At 41.4% G+C, this 19,553-nt stretch overlaps 1 protein-coding gene across 1 annotated transcript; it reads left to right on the forward strand.

Moving 5' to 3' along the window:
- The first annotated feature begins 4,444 nt into the window (after positions 1 to 4,444).
- Positions 4,445 to 17,724, forward strand: AARSD1 (alanyl-tRNA synthetase domain containing 1). Its single transcript, XM_081271662.1, has 12 exons — positions 4,445 to 4,601; positions 4,734 to 4,865; positions 7,900 to 8,059; positions 10,665 to 10,722; positions 11,517 to 11,673; positions 11,767 to 11,883; positions 12,103 to 12,233; positions 12,534 to 12,600; positions 13,018 to 13,109; positions 13,585 to 13,639; positions 15,555 to 15,649; positions 17,398 to 17,724. The coding sequence occupies exons 1-12, from the start codon at positions 4,563 to 4,565 to the stop codon at positions 17,531 to 17,533; spliced, it is 1,239 nt and encodes a 412-aa protein (XP_081127788.1). The 5' UTR covers positions 4,445 to 4,562; the 3' UTR covers positions 17,534 to 17,724.
- Positions 17,725 to 19,553: the final 1,829 nt, after the last annotated feature.

Below are 19,553 nucleotides of genomic sequence, written 5' to 3' on the forward strand. Positions count from 1 at the left end.
GATCGAACCCACTGCCTCACACATGCCAGGCAAGAGCTCTGTCACTGAGCTACAGCCCCAGCCCCCAGCTTGCACTTCTATTTATTTATTTGGTGTGGGGGGGTACCTGGGATTGAACTCAGGGACCTCAACCACTGAAACACATTCTCAGCCCTATTTTGAATTTTATTTAGAGACAGGGTCTTACTGAGTTGCTTAGTGCCTCGCTGTTGCTGAAGCTGGCTTTGAACCGGCAATCCTTCTGTCTCAGCCTCCCAAACCGCTGGGATTACAGGCATGTGCCACCACACTAGGCCAGACTGCACTTTTTTTTAAATACTTTTTTTAGTAGCAGTTGGACACCATACCTTTATTTCATTTATTTATTTTTATATAGTGCTTACAATCAAACCCAGTGCCTCTCGTGTGCTAGGCGAGCGTTCTACTACTGAGCCACAACCCCAGCCCCCAGCTTGCCCTTTTAAACTGTTAGGTCAGTGGAGATCTCAAAATTCCTCCCCCAGGGGCTGGGGATGTGGCTCAATCGCCTGGCATGCGTGCGGCCCAGGTTCGAACCTCAGCACCACATACCAACAAAGATGTTGTGTCCGCCGAGAACTAAAAAATAAATATTAAAAATTCTCTCTCGGGCTGGCGATGTGGCTCAAGCGGTAGTGCGCTCACCTAGCGTGCATACGGCCCGGGTTCGATCCTCAGCACCACATACAAACAAAGATGTTGTGTCTGCCGAGAACTAAGAATAAATAAATGTTAAAATTCTCTCTCTCTCTGTCCCCCTCTCTCTCACTCTCTCTTTAAAAAAAAAAAAAAAAAAAAAAAAAGACCATGTTAAAAAAAAAAAAAATTCTCTCTCACTCTCTCTTTAAAAAAAAAAATTCCTCCCCCAAATTCCGAAAAGCTCCCAAAGCTTCTGAACCATATGGTCAGGTTAGTCAAAGAATGATCCCACTCTTGGTACTAATTTCTGTTTTAGTCAGCTTTTTCACTGCTATGATTAAAAGATCCTATAAGAACAAGTTTAGTGGAGGAAAACTTTATTTGGGGGCCCATAGTGCTAAGGTCTCTGTCCATAGGCAGCTGGCTCCATTTGAGTTGAAGCTGAACATCATGGCAAAAGAGTGTGGCAGAGGGAAGCAGGTCACTTGATGATCAGACAGCAGGGAGAGAGAGACTGCATTCTCCAGATACAAATTACAAGGCTGGGTACAGCACTTGGTACAGCATTTGCCTAATATGCATGGGGCACTGGGTTCAATCCCCAGCACCACATTAAAAAAAATACTAAATAAAGTTATTGTATTCATCTACAACTAAAAAAACAAGAACAAAAAACAAACTACATACCCCAAAGGCACACCCCTAGGGACCCACCTCCTCCAGCCACACCCTACCCATTTATAGTTAGTACTCAGTTAATTCCTATCAGGGGATTAATTTACTGATTAGGTTAAGACTGTCATAACCCAATCATTTCACCTCTAAACTTTCTTGCACTGTTTCATAAATGAGCTTTTTAATATAAATAATATATATTGTACTGTGTTTTAGACTGCACAATATCATCTGTATACATATATTACATATTATACTGTATTATAAATTTCATAAAATCTGTAATTTATATAATTATAAAGTATAGTTATGTAATATATAAGACAGTATGTAGGATGAACAACCCTGATCTGAAAATTCAAAATCTGAAAAGCTATGAAATCTGAAATACTCTGAAATCCAAAATTTTTTGGTTGCTGATATGATGGTCAAAAATTTTGGATTTTGGATTTTCAGATTAAGGGCGATCAACCAATAAAGTCTATGCAAATATTCTAAAAAACAAAAACAAAAAAACCTCAATGGGCATGTGTTATATACCTGTAATCCCAGCAATTTGGGAAGCTTACGCAGGAGGATTACAAATTTGAAGCTAGTTTCAGAAATTCAGTGGGACCCTGTCTCAAAATTAAAATAAATAAACTCATAAACCTGAAACGCTTTGATCCCAAGCACTTTGATAAGGTATACACAACATATATTGAATATTGCAATTTACTCTGAGATCTATGGAAAGAGTCTCAATTGCTACCTTGGAAATTCAGTTAATGATAGGAAGTGAATCTGTGGGAAGGTCAAGTATAAGCATATACAATTGTATAAACATATACAATTATATAAGCATATATAATATCATGTATTGCTTATATAAAGTATAATATAGATTAAAATTTAGTACACATATTAAGTTAAAATGTAACATGTATCTCTGGACTCATACCATATGCATCTTGAGCCTATTTTTTTTTTAAAGAGACAGTGAGAGAGGGGGGAGAGAGAGAGAGAGAGAGAGAGAGAGAGAGAGAGAGAGAGAATTTTTAATATTTATTTTTTTAGTTCTCGATGGACACAACATCTTTGTTGGTATGTGGTGCTGAGGATCGAACCCGGGGCCGCACGCATGCCAGGCGAGCGCGCTACCGCCTGAGCCACATCCCCAGCCCGAGCCTATTTTTTTTTTTACTTAATATATTGGAGAACTTTTCAAATCAGTATATATAGATATAAACCATTCATTTTCATGGCTATATGGTATTCCTTTGAATTCATTTTCTGTATTTTGTGTGTGTGTGATACTAGGGATTGAACTAGCCCTCTTAATCTTTTATTTATTTATCTATTTATTTATTGGTACTATAGGCACTTTACAGCAAAGCTACATCCCCAGTCCTTTTTATTTTTCATTTTGAGACAGGGTCTTACTAAATTGTTGAGGGTCTAAATTGCTGAGGATGTTCTCAAACTTGTGATGCTCAAACTCAGGTTCCCAAATTGTTGGTATTACAGACATAAGTTGCGCCTGGCTTAAAATGTGAGATTCTTTTTTTTTCTTTAATAAAAAATTCTTAAGTTTTAGGTGGACACAATATCTTTATTTTACACTTATGTGGTGCTGAGGATCAAACCCAGTGCCTCGTGCATGCTAGGCATGCACTCTACCTCTGAGCCACAACCCCAGCCCCCAAATGTGAGATTCTTTAGAGTCTGTTTATTACATTAAGAGTACTTATTTTGCAGCATAAATCACTAATGCGTGATTGCAATATGTTTCCCCAGAACCCCCAGTTCTACCATGCGGCCTGCGCAGTGGTTTCATTAATGAGGTTCTAGGCATTAAGTTAGTTAGAAGAGTTCGAAATAAAACACACAAACCAGTTACCTTATTTTACATTGCTAGGTCCCAGACGGCTCACCTCCCTGGTTCCCGCCTCCAGCCGCGGAGCAGGGCAGCGAGGATTACTCTGGGCTAGCAGGAGAGAGAGAGCGACACACCTGGGAGTAGCCTTTTATTAGGGGAACAAGAGATTCAGGGGAGAATTCCATCCAATGAAGGTTGAGGGGGGGCTGTACTCCAAGGTCAGGGTCAGTGATTGGGTCTCCGGGGTCAGTGGTCATGCACACCCCCACACGGATGGGCTCTCTCATCAGGAAAGGGTCGGGAAAGCTCCAACACTGCCAGAGCGCCTCAGGCCCTTAACGGGAGTCACCCAATCACGTGTCAGAATGGCTCCCCACACCCAGTGGAGGGTATTTCATAACATACAGGGTACCTTCTGCATTTCTTGTAAAAAATCTGAAAAGTTCTAAATTCTGAAACGGCTGGAGTCTTTAAACTTTAGTTGATCTAGGAAACAGATAATTTTAATTTTTAAACCACTTAACGTTTTAAGGCATGATTGCATCTTGTGAACTTGTGTTAACCTCTTTGCACTGTCCAATTCAATAGCACTAGCTACGTAGGGTTCTTGAAGTATGGTTAATCAGAACTGAGACGGAGTGTGCACAACCGGGTTTTAAAATTTTTGTAGGAAAAAAACAAAGCTAAATATTTCACTAACTTTACTTATTACATGATGAAATAATATTCTGAATATGCCGATTTAAACATATTATCAACATGTGTGCCTTCCATTATACGTAATACCAGGGATTAAACACAGGTACGCTTAACCATTGAGCCACATACCCAGCCCTTTTTGTTTTTGTTGTTGAGACAGGGTCTACACTAAATTCTTAGGGACTCGCTAAAATGCTGAGACTGGATTTGAACTTGTGATTTTCATGACTCAGCCTCACCAAGCCGCTGGGATAACAGGAGTGTGCCACCGCACCTGCCTGGCAGGGCTATTCTTTATCTAAACCAGTATCATTCCCACCCCTACGCAATGAGGATTTGACCTGCAGGTTTACAAGTAATCCAGGGGTCCAAAGGGCTAAATTGAGCTACGTGCTCTTGACAAGTTCAGGCTGCCAAGTTTTGTCTTGTTTTCTGTTTTATTTTTTTTAATCTTTGTTTTTGTTTTTCAATGTTAAAACAGTTACAAAGACAAAGAAATAAAAATAAACCAGAACTCCTACAATTCGCGTTTTCTGTAAATTTGGCCAAACCACACCCCTTCCTTCACCTTCCGGCGTCTGCGCAGAGACGTAATGAAGTTTGTCCCGCGTCGCTGTCCGTCCGCTCTCAAGCTTTTCTGCGTACGCGTGTTCCCGGGTCCTGGGTGACGGTAATGGCGTTCCTGTGTCAGCGGGATAGCTACGCCCGGGAGGTGCGGCCTTTTGGGAGGGGGCTCTGATGCTGCCCCACCGACAGGGCGGTTTGGGGAAGAGGGTGTGAAAATAGGCTTCAGTCTCCGAGTGGAGAAGGCTTGGAGTTTATTTTCTTATCTCTCTCTGCCCAGTTGGTCACCACCGTGGTCTCCTGCCAGCCGGCGGAGCTGCAGACCGATGGGAGCAACGGCAAGAAAGAAGCGCTGAGCGGTTTCCATGTGGTGTTGGAAGACACGCTGCTTTTCCCTGAGGGCGGGGGACAGGTACCAGGCTTGTCCCCTCAACCTGACCCAGTAAACCCCTAATTTCTTCGTCCTTCGGATGGAAAATGCTTTCCTGTCCTTCTTAGCCGTAATGAATTCAGAAGGACATTACTTCAATTCACTTTATTATTCATTTAACTTTTTTAAAACTAAAATACCTAGATACAATACAGTATTATTCCAGTCTCCAAAGATAAAGGGGAACAAGACAACGTGTTTTCATACACACTAGAGATAACCATTGCCCAGGCACAAATAATGTAAATAAAAATAAAGCCAAGTAAAGGGAGTGATAGGATGCTTTCCTGAATAGGAGGCAAATTATTTCAGTATAGTCCTAAATGAAGGGAGGAGTGACCATTGCAGTTATCTATCTGATGTTGCTGGGAAAGGGCTAAGATTCTAGGCATAAAGTACAAAGGCCCTAGGTGAGAATTAGCATAGTATGCGTGACGGGGACAGAAAAAGAAGCCCCTGAGGAGTTCAGGAAAGGTAGATGGGTTACAGTAGCAAAATAGAGAACAGCCATTTCTGTGTACTAATGGAGTAGAGACTACAGGTGTGAACACAAAGTAGGTAGGTACATTGTAGCCCTGTGCAGTGGAGCACTTGAGTAATTTCCCCTACTGGGAAGGCTGAAGTAGGAGGATCCCTAATTTGAGGCCAGCCTCAGCGATTTATGAAGACCTTGTTTCAAAATTTAAAAATAGGACTGAGATGCTGGGCATGGGGTGCAAGCCTGTAATCTTGGAGACTCAGAATTCCAAGGCAGTAGGATCAAAAGTTCAAGGTTAGCTTGGGCAAATGAGAGAGACCCTGTCTGAAAAAAAAGGGCTGGGAATATGGCTTAGTGGTAGAGTGCTCCGGGTTCAATCTCCACTACTAAAAAAAAGTAAAAGCTGGATTGTATCTTAGAAGTAAAGTGCTCCTAGGTTCAATCTCAGTACCAAAAAAAAAAAAAAAAAAAAAAAGGTAGATTGTGAACACAGAAGATTAGAACAGTAACACCAAAGGTTGGCATTATAGAAGAGATTTTTCTAGCAGGAATAATATTATAAAGGCAGCAAAGGCTGGGCTGGGGATGTGGCTCAAGTGGTAGCGCGCTTGCCTGGCATGCGTGCGGCCTGGGTTCGATCCTCAGCACCACATACCAACAAAGATGTTGTGTCCTCTGAGAACTAAAAAAAATATTAAAAATTCTCTCTCTCTCTCTCTCTCCTCTCTCACTCTCTCTTAAAAAAAAAAAAAGGCAGCAAAGGCTGAAAGAATTTAAGTCTCTTTAGTCATACATAGTCTAATATGTTTGGACCCTATATGGTATGTTGATGACAGGCTAGAGATGATATTGATAAATTTATTGGTTCTTACATAGAGAGGTAACATGGGAGCTGGGGTTGTAGCTCAGTGGTAGAGTGCTTGCCTAGCACTGGGTTTGATTCTCAGTACCACATATTAAAAAATAAATAAATAATAAAAGATCCATCAACAACTAAAAAATATTTTTACAAAAGAAGTGATGTGAGATCACGTTTAGTAGACTTGCAAGTGAGAAAGTTTCAGTTTCATATTAGTGTCATCATTATAGTAATTGTTTTCGACATGGAGGTTTCCTGATCTGCTAAAGGAAAATCTGTAACTTCAGGTATCTGTAGAAGGTCTTGTTTTAGACATCACTTCTTTCAGGAAATCCTCCTTGATACCCCAAGACTTAGGTCTCTTTCTTTTCAGCTTCTCTAACACCAAGTATATTTAAGTTCTGTGGCAATTTGTAGATCTTATTGCAATTGACTGCATGTCTGTGTTCTTCTGTAGACTCTTAAATTCCAGGAGGGATCCCTATTGTTTATATTGTATTCTTGGGCTGGCACAGTATCATAAGTACTTGGTACTTTTCTAAATGAATGAATATTGTTGAATCTAATTCTAGCAGCAGTGCAAAAGATGGAATGGTTGGAGGCTGGGAAATTCACATAATTTTAGAGACTATTAAAGATAAAAATTTAGGCTGGGCATAGTGGCTCATGCCTATAATCCCACTGACTCAGGATCTTGGGGCAGGAGGATCGTAAGTTCAAAGCTAGCCTCACCAACTTATGCCCTGTCTCAAAATAAAAATATCAAAAAGGACTGTGGAAGTGGAGTGGTTAACACCCCTGGGTTCAATTCCTGGTACCAAAAAAAAAAAAGGAAAAAAAAAAAAAAGGAATTTGGTACATACCTATAATGCCAGTGATTCAGGAGGCTGAGGCAGAAGGATTGCAAGTTTGAGGCCAGTCTCAACAAATTAGGCCCTAAGCAACATGGTGAGACCCTGTCTTTTTTTTTTTTTTTTTTTTTTTTAAAGAGAGAGTGAGAGAGGAGAGAGAGAGAGAGAGAGAGAGAATTTTTAATATTTATTTTTTAGTTCTCGGCAGACACAACATCTTTGTTGGTATGTGGTGCTGAGGATCGAACCCGGGCCGCACGCATGCCAGGCGAGCGCGCTACCGCTTGAGCCACATCCCCAGCCCGAGACCCTGTCTTAAAAAATAAAAAAGACTGGGGATATAGCTCAGTAAGTGTCCCTGGGTTCAATCCCTCATTAAAAAAACAAAAACGGGCTGGGGATACAGCTCAGTTGGTAGAGTGCTTGCCTTGCATGCACAAGGCCCTGGCTCTTCAATCCCCAGCACCACAAACAACAACAACAACAACAACAATAATAATAATAATAATAATAATAAACACTAAACGGTGAAAGCAGTTAGGATAAAGTTTCTTTGGGTTTTACTAAAAATCAAAAATCTCTATTGCTATACTTACAGTCTCTTTCTGTTTGAATTCTCTGTCCTGAAAAATAAAATATATGTGTTCAGAGTAAGGAGGACAGAGAATCCTTTTGGAATAAAGTGGGCCTACCTCATTGGGCATTGCCTTCTCCTCCTTTAGGGAGGTCAAATTTAGGGTCTGTCTCTCATAAACTTTCCCTAGAGGGTCTTTGTATCTATGAGGTATGGTGAGCCCTGTCTTCTCCTTGATTACTTCTTTTCCCCAGCCTGATGACCATGGTACAATCAATGACATCTCTGTACTGAGAGTGACCCGCCGGGGAGCCCAAGCTGATCATTTCACACAGACACCTCTGGCCCCTGGGAGCCAGGTTCAGGTCCAGGTTGACTGGGAGAGGAGGTTTGATCACATGCAGCAGCATTCAGGTAAGTAAGTGAGGCAGGATGGGGGACATCTGGAGGTGCAGTTGACATGTATGAGACTGTCATGATGATTTGAGATGCGGTTTGGATTCTCTAGGAGTTAACCTTTTGGAAGAGACAGAATCAGCTCTGATTCAGGCAGAATATTATATGTTTTAAAAGCAAAATGAACAATTTAAGTAAAAATATCAGACTAATTGCTGGTTCTAAGTATTACCAATTTCCAACTTGATATTTCTACCTGAATGTCTCACAGGCTTTTCAAATTCAAAATGTCCATCCTTGTTTTCCATCAGGATCCTGTATGTTTAGTCCTGGGTTTCTGTGTCTACTATGCCTGGCTGCATAAAGTTTTTCAAAGGCTTCCTTTAGTTCTTTATGTAAAGCCAAATTTCAAATCCTAGAATTTGTCCCAGATGCTCTTTTGGGGATAGCTAATCAATCACTAAGTTCTTTTGGTTTGTCTTCTAAATATCTTTTCACTTTGTTCCATTGTCAAAGTAATCATCCTAGATCCAATTTTCACTGTTTTGGCCCTAGACCTTTGCACATTCAATTTTTCTCTGCCCTACCCCGTTTTCCACACAGCAATCAGAACAACCTTTGTTGTTTTTTTTTGTACTAAGGATTGAACCCAGGGTCTTCCACATAGTACAGAGCAATCTGTTTTATTTTTATTTTTTCAGGGTACTGGGGATTGAACCCAGGGGTGCTATGCCACTGAGGTATATTTCCAACCCTTTATTTTTCTATATTTTAAAAAATTTGAGACAGGGTCTCGGTAAGTTGCTGAGGCTGTCCTTGAATTTGCCGTTCTCTTGGCTTGGCTTCCCAAGTCACTGACTGGGATTATAGGTGTTCACTCCAGGCTACAGAACAGTCTTAAAAAAGGAAATGTGGGGCTGGGATTGTATGTAGCTCAGTGGTGGAGAGCTTGCCTTACACGTATGAGGCACTGGGTTCAATCCTCAGCACCACATAAAAAATAAATAAAGTTATTGTGTCCGTCTACAACTAAAATATATATATATATATATATATATATATATATATATATATATATATATATTTTTTTTTTTTTTAAAGGAAATGTGGTTGTGTCAATCCTTTGATTAAAGTTTTCTTTTCATTTATTTTTTTCTTTGGGGTGGGAGTGATGTTAGTGGGGATTGAAGCCAGGACTGCACCACTGAACTATATCCCTAACCTGTTGTATTTTTTATTTTGAGAAAGGGGCTTGCTGATCCTCCATGCGCCACCATGCCGGCTGCTTAAAGTTTTTCAAAGGCTTCCTTTAGTTTTTTGTGTAAAGCCGAATTTCTCATGGCCTACAAATCTCTGCTGTGGCTGCCCTTATCTACTGCTCTAGCCTTATCTGGTACCTCTCTCCCTCTTGCGCTATATAACCCAGGAGTGCTTTACCATTGAGTTATATCCTCAGCCCCCCTTTTTAAAATTTTTTTAAAATTTTGAGACAGGGTCTCATTTTGATGCTTAGGGCCTTGCTAAGTTGCTGAGGCTAGCCTTGAACTTATGATCTTCCTGCCTCAGCTTCCTGGATTGCTGGGATTACAGGTGTGTGCCACTATGCCCAAATGGTATTGGGGGTTGAATGCAGGCCTTGCACATGCTAGGCAAATGCTCTACCATTGAGCTATATCCCCAATCCTATTTTATCTATCTATTTATTTATTTTTTTGAGGTGCTTGGGATTGAACCCAGGGCCTTGTGCATATGAGGCAAGCACTGTACCAACTGAGCTACATCCCCAGCCCATATTGTATTTATTTTTTAATTATTGTTATTATTATTTTTGGCAGTGCTGGGGATTGAACCCAGGGCCTTGTGCATGCAAGGCAAGCACTGTACCAACTGACCTATGTCCCTAGCCCAATTATATTTTATTTTGAGACAGAGTCTTGCTTTGCCCAGGCTGGCCTCCCTTTGTTAGCCTTCCAAGTGGCTAGGATAACAGCCATGTGCCACCAGGCCCAGCTTCTTCAAGGGCTTTGACTGTCTTGTTCCTTCTTCCTTCATAGTTAATTCTTTCTCCTCTTCTTTCTCCTCTCTTTCCTTATTGTCACTATCATCAATTAAGAATGCTGCTGCATCTCTGATGTCAAGCCCTGTACTTTGCATGTGGAAGGTACTCAGTAAATATATGTTGAATGAATGAATATTTTTTTTTAAGAGAGAGTGAGAGAGGGAGAGAGAGAAAGAGAGAGAGAGAGAATTTTAATATTTATTTTTTAGTTATTGGCGGACACAACATCTTTGTTTGTATGTGGTGCTGAGAATCAAACCCGGGCCGCACGCATGCCAGGCGAGCGCGATACCGCTTGAGCCACATCCCCAGCCCTGAATGAATGAATATTACACATTGAATTTGAATTCAAATCCTGCCTCTGATAAGCTATGTTGCCTTGGCAGATTCTTGTGAAATAGCATGATAAAACATCTTGTAGAATTCTTTTGATGATTTTCAATAAAATATCTAAAGTGATTAACCGGGTATTCAACAAGGAGAATTTCTGTGATATATCATTTTGGGAATATGTGGCTGTCTGGGTTTTTCATTTTTCTCGTGTCTCTTGCTCCACTTGCTTAGGGCAGCATCTCATCACAGCAGTGGCTGACAGTCTGTTTGGGTTGAAGACAACATCATGGTGAGCAGGAGGCACTGGACTAACTGTAGGGCATTGATACTAGCTAGGTCTATTCCCTATAATAGGTTGGGAATAGGAGGATAAAAGAAAGGGTAATCTTCAAAATTGGCTGTGTTCTCGTATTCTTAAAGATTGGGTGGAGGATTGACCTGTGTTTTTTAATGGTGAGAAAAGAGACATCTGCCTTTGCTTGGGAAAGAACATGGACTTTGGGGGCTGGGGATGTGGCTCAGGCGGTAGCGCGCTCACCTGGCATGCGTGCGGCCCGGGTTCGATCCTCAGCACCACATAAAAACAAAAGATGTTGTGTCCGCCGAAAACTAAAAAATAAATATTAAAAAAAAAAAAAAAAAAAGAACATGGACTTTGGAGCTCAGAGATCTAGAGGGTGAACCTGCCCCTACCACATACTGGCAGCATGACTTTGATTGTATTTCTTGTCAACCTTTATACCCATAAAGTAGGAATGACAATTCCCTACCTTGAGGGATTTTTGTGAGGATTAAATAAAATAATTTATACGAGCATTCTTTTGGAAACTTTTTTTTTTTTCCCATATTAGGGATTGAATCCAGGGCCTCACACATGCATGCTGTACTGCTGAGCTACATCCTTAGCGCTTTCTATTTTTTCAGACAAAGTCTTGTTAAATTGGCCAGCCTGCCCTCAAATTTATGATTCTCCTACTCTAGTCCCCTGAGTAGCTGGGATTAAATAGATATGTGCCACCATGCCCAGGACTTTGTAAACTTTATTGTTGTAATATCCTGTGACCACTCGCTCTCTTCTGGCAGGGAGTTGGGGAAACTCCGGAGTGTAATTGAGCTGGACAGCCCCTCTGTGACTGCAGAACAAGTAGCTACAATTGAGCAGAGTGTCAATGAAAAAATCAGAGATCGGTTGCCTGTGAGTGTGCAAGAACTGAGCCTGGATGATCCTGAGGTGGAGAAGGTGAGGGGAGAGGCAGGGGCCTGGCTTCTGTTGAATGGCTTTCCAAGGTCTCATCAAAATTCCAACAGCTCTTCTCTCTCCCCTCTATTCCAGGTGAGAGGCCGGGGATTACCAGATGATCATGCTGGACCCATTCGAGTTGTTACCATTGAGGGTGTTGATTCCAACATGTGCTGTGGGACTCATGTAAACAATCTCAGTGACCTTCAGGTAGGTGTGGAAGGACTGTTGAGTGGTTTCAGGAGAGATTATTGGGGCCTAGGGGATTACAACAGGGCTGGGAATGGTAGAGGGGTCAATTAAGGAGTCCTAAATGGAATCTTCTTCATTGCTTTAGAGCTGGGGAGGAGTTCTAGGTCTCTTCTGTCCCCAGGTCCCAAGACCCACTGTGGTTTATCCATGTTTGTGTGTGTTATCCCCTTCATGTAGGTCATAAAGATTCTGGGTACTGAGAAGGGGAAAAAGAACAAAACCAACCTGATATTTCTGGCTGGGAACCGGGTGCTGAAGTGGATGGAGAGAAGTCATGGAACTGAAAAGGCACTGACCACTCTGCTTAAGTATGTCCCCTTTAGTTGCTTCCCGTTCCTCAGGTTCTGGACATCTTGGGCCTTAGCTCTCCTATCTAAGATAGACAGATTAAGTTCTTACTTCTAAGAAATAAGATGCAGCCATAAACAATAAAGTGCTTTGGATAATAAACCAGAGCCACACAAAATGGTTTGTTCCCTTGTATCCTTTCTCCCACTTGCCTAAGGGGACTCCTCAAAATATTCCCAGGTCCCTATTAGGCATCATTAATTTATACCCCTAATGCTGGACAACCAGTTTGGCTGGTCTCCATTGACCTTTCTTTGCAGGTGTGGAGCAGAAGATCATGTGGAAGCAGTGAAAAAGCTCCAGAACTCCTCCAAACTCCTACAGAAGGTGATTTATTCTTTTTTTTTTTTTTTTTAAAGAGAGAGTGAAAGGAGAGAGAGAGAGAGAGAGAGAGAGAGAGACAGAGAGAGAGACAGAGAGAGAGAGAATTTTTAATATTTATTTTTTAGTTCTCGGCGGACACAACATCTTTGTTGGTATGTGGTGCTGAGGATTGAACCCGGGCCGCACGCATGCAAGGCGAGCGCGCTACCGCTTGAGCCACATCCCCAGCCCTGATTTATTCTTTAGAGAATGAAAAGGGCCTAGGATCTGCCTATAATAGACTCCAGACAGCCCCGGGCCTAAGCAGGGGGCTTAGATGGGGTTTGTAGAAGGGGATAGTGAAGGGAGAATGAGGCAGAAGAAAGTTGGTGTTCTCTTGTGTTATTCTTTTTATCTGTCTACTTATCACATCCATTTCAGAATAACCTGAATCTTCTCAGAGACCTGGCTGTGCACATTGCTCATTGTCTCAGGAATAGCCCAGACTGGGGAGGTGTGGTCGTACTACACAGGTAAGAAATTAGGAGCTAGAGAGAATGCAGAAGGCTGTGTTGGGCTTCGGCTCAGCATCTCCCCTGTGTGCAGGGCACAGTAGGAAGTGGGTTGCTCACTGGTATCCTCAAGGCTGAATAGACCCGTAGGCCCTAAAGAAACCAGATTTTCTGGGTTTGATCATAGCAACTTTACTGTAACCTTGTAACTTTCATTAACACCTTCCTTCTCTTCCTTCACCAGCTAATAGATCTCTTATTCTGGTTAATCCTATTTAAGGGAGACAAAAACAAATGCTTTCCTTATTTCTGAATTGCTAAGGCTGAGAAAGATATTTTGGTGGCCTTCAGTCAGAACTCTCTCTTTGCTAAGGGGTCTGGGACATAACATGCTGAAACAGGCAGCAGTGAGACCAGCCTCATGAGGAGCCAGGCTTCCTACAGTTTTACAGCAACCACTCCAGCCTGGATCTTATGTCTGTGTCCTTTGTTCTAGGAAGGAGGGCGATTCTGAGTTCATGAATATCATTGCCAATGAAATTGGGTCAGAGGTAAGAGGAATATGAGATTCTCTACTCTGCCCTAAGTAGAGACCTAGGGACATACAACTGAGGAGTATTAATTTAGCTGAAGTTCCTCCAGATTAACACTTGAAGAGTAGGGAACAGAAATTCATTCAGTACTATTTTGTTAGCACTATCTTAGGAACGAAGCTCTGTTTTAGGTGTTGAGTTACATCTATGCTCTTAATCTTTCTGGGGCTATGACATTTATCAGCTTCTGTGCTCCTTTTATCTGAGTTTTAGCTTCACAGAGCCATCCGATTTGTGTGTGCTGAAATATAGGGTAGCTGGGTGTGGTGGTACATGCCTGTAATCCCAGATACTCAAGAGGCCGAGGTGGGAGGATTGCAAGTTTAAGGCTAGCCTCAACAATATAGGCAGACCTTGTCTCAAGAAAAAGAGTGGGGGTGGTTTGACAAGCCTTTTAAAGGCAATCCCACCCATGTTGTTCTGCTTCTGGCTTCACCTACTCTTCCTTATTCTGACAGTCTATAGCTTAGAGATTGTAAAGTCTCTCTTTCACAATAACTCTAAAACCTTTTTTTGAAATACCTTCGATGGGTCAAGCATTGTATATTTCTCTCTTCATAATTCTTCTGTGTGGACAGTACTGATTCTTAAGGGGCTCACATTCTAGTGTGGGAGACAAATGTGTTTATCCACGTTTATAATTTGAATGATAAATACCAGATGCAGCGGGGCGCAGTGGCTCATGCCTGTAATCCCAGTGGCTCAGGAGGCTGAGGAAGGAGGATTGCAAGTTCAGAGCCAACCTCAGCAAAAACAAGAGGCTAAGGCAACTCAGTGAGACCCTGTCTCTAAATAAAATACAAAATAGGTCTGGGAATGTGGTTCAGTGATTGAGTGTCCCTGAGTTCAATCACTGGTACCCCAAAAACAAAAAAACACAGAGGCAAAAGAGCACATTATCTGAAAGGATGGGAAGGCTACAATGGAGGAGCCTTGAAGATTGCTTAGAGGTCATCAGACAGACAAGGGAGCAGAGGCAGCCAGGCAGAGGAAAACATGATGATTTAGGCAGTAGCAGCCCAGGGTGCTTGGTGGGCAGAAGGTTGGAGAGTTGATGGGAGTCAAACTGTTAGAAATACCAAGGTGCTGAGGTGGGAATGTGACTCAGTGGTAGAGTGCTTGCCTGGCATACATGAAGCCCTGGGTTCAAGTCCCAGCACTGCAAAAAAAAAAAAAAAAAGAAATACCAAGGTGCTTCATGAAATAAAATGTGCTCAAAAGAAGACAGCAAAAATTGCTCTTCTGCAGAAGGGTGTGCCCCCAGAAGGAATCTTGAGGGGCAAGTACACTTGTGCAGGGAGTCCCCCTGCTTTTGTCCCTAATGAAGTACTGTCCCTTGCTCTGATAGTACAGTTCAGGGTTATAATCTACACATTAGCTAATTTTAAAATGGTAGTGGGGTGGGGGGAAGGGAAAGGCTATAATAAAAATGGCTACAGTTGGATCCAATTAAGGCTAAATGCTATATTCTGAAAATGGACTACTGAACTTTCTTTTTCACAAGACCACAAAAGGCATATTATGCTTGGTCCTGGTTATCAGCTTTCTGCCTCCTACTTAATGATTAGCATAAATATTTTACTCTCAAAAAGTTTCTTGGATTAGTGAAAAAGGTGTGGAGGGGCTGCATCATCATTCATCAGCAGCATCACTGGTGGTTTAAGGGAGATATCTGTTTTTTGGGTTTTGTTTTTTGTTTGCTTGCTTTGCAACTGGGAATTGAACTCAGAGGTACTTTACCACCGAGCCACATCTTTAGGTATGCATCGCTGTGCCTGTCTGATGGGAGATATCTATCCTTGGAGACAGAGGAAAGTCCAGGGTTTAGGGGAGTTGACCTCACATATGCTCACCTCTTTGCTTTACCTCCTAGGAGACCCTCCTCTTCCTAACTGTGGGAGATGAGAAAGGTGCTGGGCTCTTCTTACTGGCAGGGCCAGCGGAGGCTGTGGAAACCCTGGGGCCCAGGTAATGCTATATAGGTTCTGATGCTACATGGACTTTCTTGTGTGAGAGGAAGAACATGTAAGCTACTAATTTAATAATACTGCCCTGTACCTGTTAATAGGGTTTTCATATCTGCCATCTCCTTGATTCATATTGTAGACACGTGAGGTATGCTGAGCGGAGATGTTATCACTACTACCACTCCTGGTTTGACAGATGAGGCACCTTGTATCATGTGCCTGAGGTCTCACAGTTAAAGTGGCAGAACTGAGACTTGCACCCAGCTCCTTTGGCTCCAAATTTCCTGTGCTTATATATTTTCTTTTAGAAATTTAGATTCTAGTTGGACGAAGAGGCAAACACCTGTAATCCCAGCTACTCAAGAGGTCAATCTCAGCAATTTAGCAAAACCAGTCTCAAAAAATAAAAAGGGCTGGAGATATAGCTTAGAGGTAGAGTGTCCCTGGGGTTTGATTCTCAGCACTGTAAAATAAACAAACAAACAAACAAATAAATAAATAGGAAAAAAAAATGAGAACTTTGTTGGACTTCTTTACCCTCGTAAAGAAGTTTATGTTTCTATTTTAAATTATGTATAGATTATAACCCAAAGTCTTTCTGGCATTTGGGGTTTTCAGAGTCCTTACTAGCTCTGGAATATGTGTTCATCAAAAACATTGAAGGACCATGTAAGAATTTATAGTAGAGATTAGTAACAGGCAGCCGTATGTGGCATACAGACTACTTTGGCCTGGCCTTGTGAAGTGTTTTAAATTTTCAGATTAGTTGCTACTTTTTTTTTTTTTTTTTTTGTACTGGGGTTTAGATTTAGGGGTGCTTAACCACTGGGCTTCATCCCCAGTCCTTTTCTGTATTTTATTTTGAGACAGGTCTCATTAAGTTGCTGAGGTTGGCCTTGAACTTTTGATCCTGCCTCAGCCTCACAAGTCACTGGGGATTACAGGCGTGCACCACTACACCCAGCAGTAACTCTGGGTCCACACACCTACATGATAGTAGCTATGAGGAACTGAGCTGCCATACTCCCCAGATAGCACATACTCTCCAGTTTGCCACCATCCCCACCTCCCTCATAGCTGTGTCACTGCTGCTCCCCACAGCAACCCCTTGTCCCTAGTATATACTCATCCTGCTCCCTGGAGATTACCATAATTTATTTTGCTTCCATGTATAGACATGTTTCCAGTTATTTGTTTTTGTTTTCTTTCTTTCTTTTTTTTTTTTTTTTTTTTGTGTGTGTGTGATTCTGGGGCAGTTATTTACTGTTATAGCATACTTGGTACATATCGTGTACATGTGCAAGTATTGTGAATTTTTTTAACTCTTTAAATTGACATTGACATATATGTTTATGGCATATAGTGTGATAATACAGGTATACAATGTGTGATTGATCAAATCAGAGTAATTAGTGTTTCCATAACTCTAAACATTTGTTATTTCTTTTGGGAAACTTAGAACTCCCCTCTTCTAGTGCAAGTTTTTTTTTTTTTTTTTTGTGTGTGTGTGTGTGTGTGTGCAAGTATTTTTATTTTTATTTTTGGTGATCCTAGGGTTAGAACCCAGGGCCTTGTATATGCCAGGCAAGCACTCTACCAACTGAGTGATAGTCCCAGCCCTGTGCAGGTGTTTTTAAGAAGGGCTTCTAGAAATTATTATTCTTCCTCCCCTAGATCCCAGGGCCGCCCTTGTGGTTTTGTGTTTTTTCCCTCAAAGACCAGCTCTCTGACTGCATCTCTGTTCCTCAGGGTGGCTGAGGTCCTGGAAGGCAAAGGAGCAGGGAAGAAAGGCCGCTTCCAGGGCAAGGCCACCAAGATGAGCCGGCGGGCAGAGGTGCAGGCGCTTCTACAGGACTATGTCAGCACGCAGAGTGCTGAGGAGTGAGAACTCAGAGTGTCCACTCCCTCTGACCGTGGAAGGAGTCTCTTGGACAATAAAATAATGTGACTCAAAATGGTTCTATTACCACTTAAATTTATATGACTAATTTGTACATCAGTGTGCTTGTGTGATTAGCATCTGTTTGTGAATAAACAGTTTTCTGATTTGGTGCCTATTAGGCATAACCTACATGAGTGGGCATTATGTTGATGACATGTGCTAATTTGTCTAAGCCTAGCTGAAACCTTTGTTTTTTTGAGAAACATATTGTCTACAGAGAATACAAGTCAGTCTAAAGGCTTTATCCATGACTTAGTCTCATTCATATCTCCTTGATTGCTTTTCTTTCTTTCTTTCTTTTCTTTTTTTCTTTCTTTTCTTTTTTTCCAAATATTTGTTTACTTGTATTTTGGTACTAGGGATCAAACATAGGGCCTTGTGCATACTAAGCACATGCTCTGCCACTGAACTACACCCCTAGTCTTCTATTTTTTTTCTTATTCTTTTGCTAGTGTTGTAATTTAGAACTAAAAGGTATCAATGACTTTGCAAATATGTCATGAAATCACAAAACTGTGAAGTAGTAAGGTGCTGTTAGTCTAGAAAAGGATATATCTTGCACAATACAAAGACAGCTTGTGTGGCAATATTAATATTAGACAAACTCAACTTTTTTTTAAATATTTATTTTTTAGTTGTAGTTAGATACGATATCTTTTTTATTTATTTTTATGTGGTGCTGAAGATCGAACCTGGGGCCTCGCACGTGCTAGGCAAGCACTGTACCGCTGAGCCACAATTCCAGCCCCAGACAAAATCAACTTTAAGGCAAGGATTATTATTAGAGATCAAGAGGGACTTGTAATGATAAAAGAAAGTTCTAGGGCTGGGGTTGTGGCTCAGAGGTAGAGCACTCATCTAGCATGCAGAGGTACTGAATTCAATCCTCAGCACCATATAAAAACAGAGGTGTTATGTCCACCTACAACAACAACAAAAAATATTAAAAAAAAGTTCTAAATTTGTAGGCTTTTTGTTGTTGTTGTTGTTGGTACTGAGGATTTAACCCAGGGCACTTTATTTTCTATTTTCAGACGGTCTCAATAAGTTGCTTAGGGCCTAAGTTGCTGAGGCTGGCCTTGAACTTGGAACCCTTCTGCCTCAGCCTTCTGAGCTGCTGGGATTACAGGTGCATGCCACTGCACCTGGCCTAAATTTGTACACATCTAATAGCCTTACAATATATAAAGCAGACATTGACAGATCTCAAAGGAGAAATTAAGAAATAACAGTTAATTGAAAATGTAAAGTCATTTTCAGTAACTGATAGAACAAGTAGAAGCATAATGTCATGGTTAAGAGTCTTGCTAAATTGCCCAGGCTTGCCTCAAACTTTTGATTCTCCTGAATAGCTTAGACAAACTCTGAATATTTAGGAGCAAAATGGGGGTGTTGAGGATATAGCTTAGTGGTAGAGTGCTCCTGGGTTCAAAAAAGGTAGTGAAGTCTAAGAGTGAAATGGGGATGTGGCCCAGTGGTAGAACAACAGTCATAAACCTGGATTTCGACAGGTAATCCTGGATGTCTGGTATCTGCCAAGATAATTCCTGAGCTTCAATTACTTGACCTGAAAAGGTGGATATGAACATAGTATCCTAAGAAAGAAGGAACACTCTGAAATAACTAGGAAAAGACAAACACTTGAACAGATTTTGTGGAAGTGGTAATTGTATGAATAAAGGAAAAATTAAGCAGCAATTTTTCAACTGATGATGTCATTTCAGGCCTATCAGGAATAGTTTGTCAGTGTGTGTGTTCAGGAAAGGGAGTGAATTGTCTTTTTATTTGCTATACTGGGGATTGAAGCCAGGGATACTCTGGCACTAAGCTTCATCCTCAGCTCTTTATTTTTTTATACCTTTATTTTACTTATTTACGTGGTGTTGAGGATCAAACCCAATGCCCCACACATGCAAGGCAAGCACTTTACCACTGAGCCACAACCCCAGCCCATCAGCTTTTT

This window comes from Spermophilus citellus, assembly GCF_964194105.1.
Source record: "Spermophilus citellus genome assembly, chromosome: 17".
Classification (NCBI taxonomy): Eukaryota; Metazoa; Chordata; class Mammalia; order Rodentia; family Sciuridae; genus Spermophilus; species Spermophilus citellus.

Excerpts from the sequence above, each read along its gene's own strand:
- AARSD1 (XM_081271662.1), top strand. The coding sequence starts at position 4,563 with ATGGCGTTCCTGTGTCAGCGGGATAGCTACGCCCGGGAG. Across the intron at positions 12,601-13,017 it reads CCTCCAAACTCCTACAGAAG|AATAACCTGAATCTTCTCAG; the intron begins GTGATTTATTCT and ends CATCCATTTCAG. Across the intron at positions 13,640-15,554 it reads CCAATGAAATTGGGTCAGAG|GAGACCCTCCTCTTCCTAAC; the intron begins GTAAGAGGAATA and ends TTTACCTCCTAG.